This window comes from Cynara cardunculus, unplaced genomic scaffold, assembly GCF_001531365.2.
Source record: "Cynara cardunculus var. scolymus isolate 2C unplaced genomic scaffold, CcrdV1 Un_Scaffold_2736, whole genome shotgun sequence".
Taxonomy (NCBI): domain Eukaryota; kingdom Viridiplantae; phylum Streptophyta; class Magnoliopsida; order Asterales; family Asteraceae; genus Cynara; species Cynara cardunculus.
In genome coordinates this window covers 3,919-14,205 of record NW_020201201.1, presented here as the reverse complement: position 1 = coordinate 14,205, position 10,287 = coordinate 3,919, and the positions used below count along the sequence as shown (strand labels likewise).

At 33.7% G+C, this 10,287-nt stretch overlaps 1 protein-coding gene across 1 annotated transcript; it reads right to left on the bottom strand.

Moving 5' to 3' along the window:
* Positions 1–213: 213 nt before the first annotated feature.
* LOC112503242 (diacylglycerol kinase 4-like) lies at positions 214–8,656 on the bottom strand. The gene is made up of 12 exons (XM_025107302.1): positions 8,275–8,656; positions 7,430–7,552; positions 7,095–7,232; positions 6,919–7,004; positions 6,730–6,817; positions 6,543–6,618; positions 5,964–6,046; positions 5,332–5,402; positions 4,517–4,594; positions 3,688–3,775; positions 3,473–3,589; positions 214–387 (listed from the first exon to the last, which is right to left on the bottom strand). Exons 1-12 carry the CDS (start codon positions 8,638–8,640, stop codon positions 214–216), a joined length of 1,488 nt encoding a protein of 495 aa, XP_024963070.1. The 5' UTR covers positions 8,641–8,656.
* Positions 8,657–10,287: the final 1,631 nt, after the last annotated feature.

The following is a 10,287-nucleotide window of genomic DNA, read 5'->3' as shown; positions in this document are numbered from 1 at the left end:
GTCAAATCACATGTAATTTTACATTAATGATAAAAAAAAAGGTATGCAGGCGACTTTGACAGCGCCTTTAGGTCGTGGGGCAAAGTCGCGTGAATCATATATGATTTTGTACGCGATGTTAGTGTAAAATCACATGTGATTCGACTGTTTTCTTATTCTCTTAAATAGGTATTGTTCTCGTTTGAACCGACTATATATATATACACACACATATCATTCAAGAATGGTTGTTCTTCCTTGAATCATAATAGACTGAAATTGTACCCTCTTGATATCTAGAAATGTTGAGTACTCATTGTTCATGGGTTGTTTCCATGGTTCTCCATCCATCTGCATGAAACCTTCTTTCCATGCTCCACCCCTTAACTCGAATCGAATTTCTGACGCCTGATCAGCAACCGACCACGATGAAAAGTTGTAAGAAAAGGCTGACCCCAGTGTTATACATACAACAAAATTGGTTTTATCTCATGTCTAATTGTCCTAACAAATTGTTTAATAACACTTTAGTTTATATGACCAAACAATTGTGCATCTTATATAATTGTGTTACAATAAGTTGATTGAGGGTGTCCCTTACAATTTGTAAGCACAATTTTATAATAACGCATCCTATTAGTATGTATATGTATATATATATATATATAGAGAGAGAGAGACTAAGGGGCCGTTTACCAAACACTTACCCGGTAAGTGCTTACCGGTAAAATCTAACACTATAATTTACTTACTGGGTAAGATCTTAGTCCACCAAAACGACACCGTATGCAACAATTTACCTGGTAAGCGCTTACCGTGGTAAGAGTCGTCGCCTTCACTTACCGGGTAAGACTCTTGGTCCTTATCTCGCTCTTACCGGGTAAAATTTTTGGTCTTTACCATATTCATCCGGTGTAGGTAATGTGACTTGATAAGCGCTTACCAAGATAAGCGTTTGGTAAACGGCCCCTAAGGTTTAGGAGAAACAACAAAAAAATAGAAAACTGAGGAACACCCTAGTAACCATTCATTTATCCAGTTTGCACATATGCATAAAAGTTATTGAAAATGTTCCTCGTTTCTATGAAGTGGGCATTTTATGCATGTGTATACCAAACAAATGAATGGTTATTGTGTTTCCCAATTTTTCATTATTTTGTGGTTTCCTCCTAATTTTAATTAAAGAGTATTTTAGGTATTTTAGAAAACCTTATCTCTCCTCTCCCTCTCCGCTCCTGTGTCAACATTCCATTATGATACATTAATTATGATCATTCTCTCTGTGCATACCTACTGGTACTTATACTTTATGTGATACCCTAAGATACACGATGTGATACCCAATCTATACACATGATGATACCCATCCAACACACTATGATACCCATTGTATAGATGAGAAAGAGGTGCACTAGTGTTGATAGGTATTAGGGTTACCTAAATCAATGAGATATGAGGAGAAAAACAAATGGAAGATTGATACAAATATGAAAATTGAATAGATGGAAACAGCGGAATAGGATGTTACCAAATTTTAAGTTGCTAGGATGTCATCAAAAACAAAATTACTAATTTACCCATTATTATTAATATAAAAATATCCTTAATTATCTCAAATGAGTGACTCACACTGAATCTCAAGGTTATCATAAATTATGTAGTTGTGATTTGATTAAGCCCCTAATATATATTATATTATATTATATTATATTATATATATATATATATAGGAAAAGTTGAGATGTTTAAGGACAATTATCATGAGTCATTAATGATGATTAAGATATATATGGAAGATGATGAAGTTCATTCATTATGATCATGACTTTAGATTAGAAAACAAAATAAAATCATATGTATATTAGACTAGATGGATGGCTAAGATTAGTTTGTAAAGTTTGTTAGAATTAGATGGTTTATAAATGAAACATACCCTGCATATATATATAGAGAGGTTGGTTATTATACAACCTTTGTCATTTGTGCAACCAATACAACTCAATCTCAACCGTCCATTTCATTTGATTGATATGTGATTTTATGGAGGTTTTGATTTTCCTAATATAAAGTATTAATCATAATTAATTAACCGTATTCATCTTCCATAAATATTTAAATCATAATAAATGAACTCTAATCACTTCCATAAATATTTCAATTTATTGGGTTGCATTGGTTGCACAAATGCGATAGATTGTATTTGAAATAAACCCTATATATATATATATATATATATATATATATATATATATATATATAGAGAGAGAGAGAGAGAGAGAGAGAGAAAGGATCATGTGAGAAAAAGAGTTAAAGCAAGAAGCGTTAGAAGGGATCTCCACCCTTGATCACTTATAATCTTATGCCCACCCATGAATTGCACTTTAAAAGGGAATTGATCCGATGCATCTCAATGCATCTCATTATTGTTGATCTTCAATTAGGATTTATCCAAAAGTGGAGATTCCTTCTTACCCTCTCACCATAACTTTCTTTCTCACCGAAATCCAACCTTATATATATAGAGGCTAAATAATTTGAGAATTCTAAAATATGTGAGATCCGAAAGATCCATCTTAAGCCATTAATTTAGGATAATTAATAATATTAATTAAGGAGATAATTATGGAGATAATTATCGTTATTTATTAAATAAAAATTAATGAATTTTTTAAGAAATTTCATACTCTTTCTCTCTCTTCGTCTCTCCCCTATCACCGTGTTAACATACACATCATGCCCACAAGGTGAACACATTCTGAAAAAATAAAAAAAAATTAGTACGATGTTCACAAGGTTCACTTTGTGTTCATAAGTGAATATGTATAGATTTAGTTTGTGTTACAAGTTATACCAGATCTTTATAGATTTAGAGTGTTCACAATGTGTTCACAAACAATAATTATATTTCTAAGAAAATGTTCACAATATGTTCACCGTTCATGTTCTATTATTTGTGTGTATGTTATGGAGAGATGAGAGAGGAGAGATAAGACAAGAGAGACGAGAGATGGGAGAAAAAAATAAGAAAGAGGATAAAATAGAGAGAGAAGTTTTTAATTTATATTAGATTTTTTTTCAACTAATTATTTATGGTTTAAATTGGATCTCATGGATCTCACAAATTAACAAGTTCTTAAAAGAAACCCCCCATATGACATTATTTGAAAAATGTCTTATGAAAACAAGTGTCCTCTATAAGATGTGAACATAAGACACTTCTCAAAATGTCCTACAAAGAAGCTAATATGGCATGTTATATTGAAAAATGTCGTAAAAAAACTTATTAGGAAACCCAAATACGTCGTAAAATCATGTTATAACACCTTTATATTCAAGTGCAATTGTTTAGTCCTGTAAACTTAAGTCCAATAAAGCAGTTTATTAAGATATCATTGGTGTCCTATAAACTTAAGTCCAATAAAACAGTTGTAGCATCCGATAAAGCCAAAAAAAAAATTGTAGTGTTATTTGAAGAAAAAGTTGTTTGGTGTACCTGTGCAATGTGTTTTGCTGAAATGAGATCGACCATAACAAATGATGCATGCCATCCTTGTTTGAAGCCGAAAATCTCCAAGAGACCATCATCCGCTTTGGCCTCAACGAAACCTCTCTGCATTCAAATTCACACGAGGAACAGAAGCTGAATGAGGTTCGTTCCTACATCACGATCGTTATGTCGATGGCATCTGTTGAACAAATTAATATTACCTTTTCCAAGTATTCTGGCTTCAAGTTACCCCATGGATTCCTTCCACTTGCATAACTATGAAGATTCAAAGCAACTACAGACCTAACACTGCAACATTATTCAAATATTTATATATCACTCCTATTTATGTAAGCAACTGTCCGTGATTCCCTGTTTTTTTTATTAACCTGGATATCCAACCCGCTATGCAAGCCGACTAATCCCAGAACGACCAACTGCTTTGCAGATAGCCCGGAGTCGCCGCATTTGAACCTCCATGGCCACAAGGGGATTTTTATTCCTCTTTGGATTTGAAACTGGACCTCCTGGTACTTTTGACCTTTGGAGCTAAGCTCAAACTAATCAGGCACCACCCTTGTGGTTTTGATTCCCTCTTTTGAACACACATCAGAAGCCATAGGTCTTAAGTTTATAGAACCAAACAAATGTGCATCATATGTAAAGGTTTTACAATAAGTTTATAAGATGGTTTTGAACGTCCTTACAAGTTTTTTATGACACTTTTGAATCGAAGTGTTCTAATAGCCTTTTTACAGAACACTTCTGAGAAATGTCCAACGAACACATATTTGTATAGGACATTTGTTTTTCATAAGATACTTTTTCAAATAATGTCATAAAAAAGACTAATATAACCCCTTATTTCAAAAATATTCTAAATTTTTTTTGTTAGGATATTCCAAAACATCTTATAAACTTATTGTAACACCTTTATATAATAGGGTATAATTGTTTGGTCTTATAAATTTAAGTCCAGTAAAAACATTTAGACATATTTGATGTCCTGTAAAGTCGATTTTGTTATAGTGAGCAATAAGTTGATTTTACCTTGATGGAAAATGAATCAGCTCCCATTTTGGGCTGTTTAACCTTTTAATATGCAGCCTTAAAATGTTCTTCAGCCCTCTGCATTCAACATCTCTTTTACTCAATCATTTGTTTTATAGATTGATACAGAAAATATAACTAGTTTTCAAAGCCTTCACTACAACAAAATCAGGTTTATAGGATGCCTAAAGTGTTTTAAGTGTCTTCATAGAGTGCTTCATAGGACTTGAGTTTATAGGACCAAAAAATAAAGTGTCATATCTAAAAGTGTTACAATAAGCTTATAGAAAATTTTTTTGGCATCATAACAAGTTTTTTAGGACTTCTTTGAAATAAAGTGTCGTAATAAATAATTTTAAGAATGTCCTATAAAACCATCTTTTTATAGGACATTATAGGATACTTTTTCAAATAGCATCCTATAAAATTGCTACTACGACACTGTTTAAAAAGGGCCCTAAAAAACTTGTTACAACGCCAAAAAGCTTCCTATAAACTTATTGTAATACTTTTAGATATGACACTTAAGTTCTATAAAGCACTCTATTATAACACTTAACGCTTTACGGAACCTATAAACCCGATTTTGTTATAGTACTTATGTCTTCAATGATGTGTTGATGAAGATTTGTGCGCAAAATGGAACAGAAAAGGGTGAATTTATTGATTTTCTAACCACGCCGCAAACTACTATCATACTCGCTAAAATGCAAAAAGATTACTAAACCATGCCGGAGTTATCGATTTTACGCCATTTCCGGTGGTTATTTTTGAAAAAAACTACAATCACGATTCATATATAAAGAAATTCCTACCTCAAGCTCGGGCCAGTCATACAAGGCGTGAAAAACCAACCTTGTTTGCAGCTATAACCGGAGTAAATTATCTGTTGCAAAATAGAGCCATAAAATCTTAGATAAGGTTTCAACTCCTAACATGTATCCTTAAATTCCATCATAGAACACTACAACAAAATCGGCTTTATAGGATGTCAAATATGCAGCAGACCATTTTATTGGACTTTAAGTTTATAAGACCAAACAATTGTCTGTTCTATGTAAATGTAAAAGCTGATAGAATGCTTTTGGGTGTGGTAACAAGTTTTTTAGGACACTTTTGAAATAAAACGCCTTATTAGTCTGTTTATATGACGTTATTTGAAAAAGTACCTTATATAAACAAAGGTCTTATTAAAAGATGTGTTCATATAAAAACCTAATAGGACACTTGATTCTATAAACTTATTAGGATGCCCAAATACGTTCTAACATCCTATTGTAACACGTTTACATATGAAACACAATTGTCTGATCGTGTAAACTTAGGTTTTATAAAGTAGTTTAGTAACATATTTGGGGTCCTATGAAGCTGATTTTGTTATAGCGATAAATGTTCATATTAAAGAAATCAGCAGGCTGTATACAAAAAGCCAACTCAAATTTCAGACCTTGTTTGCAATAGGACTTTGTGCAAGATAAGGTTTCTCATTCCGTAGGTGATGGAAACTATAAGCCACTTGGGCATCCATTCCTGTATGCATTAAGCATATAAACCGATAAAAGATGATCAAGATTCAGACTCCAGAACTATTTGTGCATAAACTATGCATAATCACAATCTTGGACACAATCTCTGAGAATTGTGCATATACTTGACCAATTGATTCTTTTTTTGTTTCATTAATAGTACAAACGCATAATCATTTACAAACCCAATAAATAGTACAAATTTACAAACCAGTATTCATGTGCTGTATGTGTGAAAATGAAGCATCTATATAATCTTGTTTCAGATGTGAAACGTTTAGGTCTATTTTGTGTGAGGGGAATAAAACAGTTCTGAACATTCCACATGTGAAACAACACTGTGTAAATACTGCATTTTCACACACGAAAATTGGTTTTGTAAGTTTTTACTAATCATCGGGTTTCTAGAAGGAGACTCCAATAGTATAATTATAGTTAATAGATTGTAAAGTTATAACTCAAAAGTTGCTAACAGGTTGCACATAAGAAGAATGGCACACCTATGCTAAAATAGTTGTAAAAGACTCCTTGGTAGCAAGAAACTTGTTCAGGCAATCGGCCTGCATTTTCTAAATCCTAAAAGCAAGATTCAACTGTTACTCAAGCTAGCTAAAAAAGGCTCCCATATATACATATACATATACATATACATATACATATATATATATATATATATACATTCCCAACCTGATCAAGGATGACCTCTTCTGTTTGCTTCAAGGCATGAGGAGTATCCAACTCTACACCAGCAGGCATTGATATCACCAGATTCCAACTGCAGATAACAAGATAGAGCCAAAAGCATGCCATTAATTGGAGTAAGTAATGAACCAAATGCAAACATTTTGAAATAAGCTTAAGATGGTATACGCTCACCTATCCAAACGGCAAAGTGGAGCATGAAGAACCCTATCAAGCGTCTTCTTTATGGCCGTTTTCCAGTTGAAAGGAAACGAACCACCCTAGAAAATATAAATTGAACAACATCTTAACTAAGAAACTGAAAAAGGATCAGAAAACTGCGAGTATAAGGACATGATCATTAAGATTACCCAACCAAAATTCCTGGATAAATCGTTTCCTGTACCAAGAGGTATAATCGCTGTTGGTGGAACAGGATCTCGCCCTTGTTTGTGAAGCTCTCCCAGGCACCCAAGGACCCAACCCACCGTACCATCACCTCCTGCTACCTATCATATTATATGCCAACTTTTTTCATTTCCATCCAAATATCATACATCGTGTCAATGCAAACACTACAACAAAATCGTACAATGGTTTGGTCCTATAAACTTATGTTCTATAAAGTAGTCTATTATGATGTTTAGACATATTTAGTGCCGATTTTGTTGAAGTGAAATATGCAATGGTGGATGAGTTGCCATACCACAATCCGTAGCCTTTCACGAGTTTCCTTGGCACAAGAGTCTCCAAGAGCAGCAAAGTTTTCAAGGCAACCCAATCCATACTCGACAAATTCATGAGGCTTCACGGTTTGAAGGTCCAACACCTGCCACCAACAAGAAACAAACTTAATTCGTGTTCAAGATCAACCTATAAATGTATTTCATTTGTGTCGCTAATCTTTGGACCATTTCCTAAACACTTACCAACTCTTATCGGGTAACAGAATTGTTACTGCCTCTTAGATGCTTATAGGATTACCCGTCTTAACAAGATTTTTTAACACCTTTAATACAATGGCGTCGTATTAGCTTTTCACAAGACATTTTTGAGAAGTGTCTCTTTTGATATGACACTTGTTTCCAAGACACTTTAAATAGTTTCGCATAAAATAGTTAATACGACAATTTTATTTATTAAAAAAATGTCCTGATAAACTTGTTACCACCTCAAAACTTACCAAATCAAAAAATTACAACACAGCGGTTTATTGTTTAGCAATTTATTAGGCTGGTTCTGCAAACCCGATTTTGTTGCAGTGTAAGGTGTTTGAGATTGCTTATAAAAACAACTTATTGACTTATTCCGATGTGGCACGGGTGATAAGCATTTTCGAGTGTTTGGAAAAACAACTTATACCGGTGCCAGACCGGTAATAAGGAGTTTTTTGAAGAAGATTATAATAAGTTGATAAGTGCCTTTATAGAAAATAAGATGTTTCAAATGTGGTAAACATAGATCCATATATCAAGAATATTGATTTGGATGCTACAATGGGTGAAATCAAAGATTATATCAAGAGAATTTTATAAAAATAAATAAAAAAACCTGTTCTTCGCCCATTAAATTCTGCAATTTAGATTTAAGCGCATAGCCTTGGCGGCCACCGCTCTTAGAATTAACAAAAACAACCACCGGCGATTCAGGGGTACCGAGAGGACATTTTTCACCACCACCATCATCGACCAGACAGAGACTTGCAACGCCGTAATGGCGTTTTCCGGCATCAATACTTTTAGCCGCAATGGCGTCACGAATAGCAAGGCGCAAATATGCAGGCATCGTCATCTTCCGCCTCAAATCACCTCTTGAAACCCTAACTCCAGACATAGAACGCCCTTTGATCGATTCTATCATCGATGCTTTACTTTCCGCTTTATTCATCGCGGGATCCGGCCCCGATGATGATGCCATTTTCACTCAAACCTCTGATCTTTCCTCTTTCAATTCAACCTCAAGATCATAATTAGAGACGATGATTATCGTATGAGGACAATTTGTTAAGTTTGTGGAGAAATAGCATGATGTATGTGAAAAATATGGGCCGCGTGGCGGTGGTGGCGGTGGCGGTGGTCGTGTTTTTGAAGTCCGGCGGAGGTGAAATTCTGTTTTTTCTTTTCTTATTTTTCTGTGCTTTCGGTCTAAAGCCCATAATATCTCTCAACGAGAAATCGATGCATGCTCTTGAGATATATAAATTTGGAAATTTTGAGTTTTTATGCTTATGTTGAGTCAAATAGCATAAATATGCTTACTTTATTATTCTCCAGAAAATAATTTAGGATACGTTTACTAAACATTTTTTTTATTAACCTGAACATCCAGCCCGCTATGCGAGCCGACTAATTATAGGGTGACCATCTGTTTTGCAGATAGTTCGGAGTCACCGTATTTGAACCTCCGTCGCCACAAGGAGATTTTTATTACTTCTTGGATTTGAACATGGAACCTCCTGGTACTTTTGACCTTTAGAGCTAAGCTCAAACCAATCAGGCACCACCCTTGTGGTTCATTCTATTTGATTTGTGACATTTGGTAAAATTTGGAATTGACTTAGGGGTTGTTTATTTACCGCTTAATAATTCTAATAAAAGGCAATCTCTGAATCGTTAAAAGGTGAATCTTGTTTGTCAAAAAAAAGTCTGTCTCTTAATAGTTCTAAAACCCTCTGAATAATTTCGTATCTTTAGTCTCCCTTAACTATTCAGCGCTCTAATTTCATCGTAAACAATTACCAAACAATTATATATTTCATTTTAGATTATATCATGATAGCCTCTTAATCCTTCTGACCATTAAATCATTCCGCATCAAACCATTCAACAACTGTCAGACAGACCCTTACATTCAAATGTGAGTTTGATTTACGAGAATGTCCGGAATTAAAATTTTGAGATTTTAATGAAAACTCACAAACATTGAATTTAGAAATTTCATGGGGATAGATGGTATTTCATGAGATTTTATAGGATCTTGTTATAAAATGTGTAAAAAACTAGGCATGGAAATAGCGCGGAGACCTCGATCCCCATCCCTGTCCCCGATTCCTCATCTCGATCCTTGTTCCCATCCCCATTGGGTAATATGATCACATCTCCATCATCATACCCAACAAGGAACAGGGATCCCCAACGGGGAAACGAGGATTTTTTCTCGTTTATATAAGCATTTACAGATCAAATATACGAGAGACCACACACGTTTAAATCTCACATATTTTCGATAAACCTAAAATCAAAAAGAATTTAATTTAAATACAAAAAAAAATATCATATAATAACTAATTACCTAAAACTAAAATAAATTCAGTTTAATCTAAAAACAACTTAACGTCACACGTACAAAACATATTGAGTAACACAAAATCATATCGAGTAATATCCAAGACATAACAAGTAATTGTATTTTGACTTGACATCCAAAATATTACATACTAAAATAAAATAAAATAAAAGATAACAATTTTATATTCTAAATCTAGTTAGGAAATAAAAAATTATGAATTACCAATTAGTTGAAATAAATAGTGTGTGTGTGTATATATATATATATACATATATA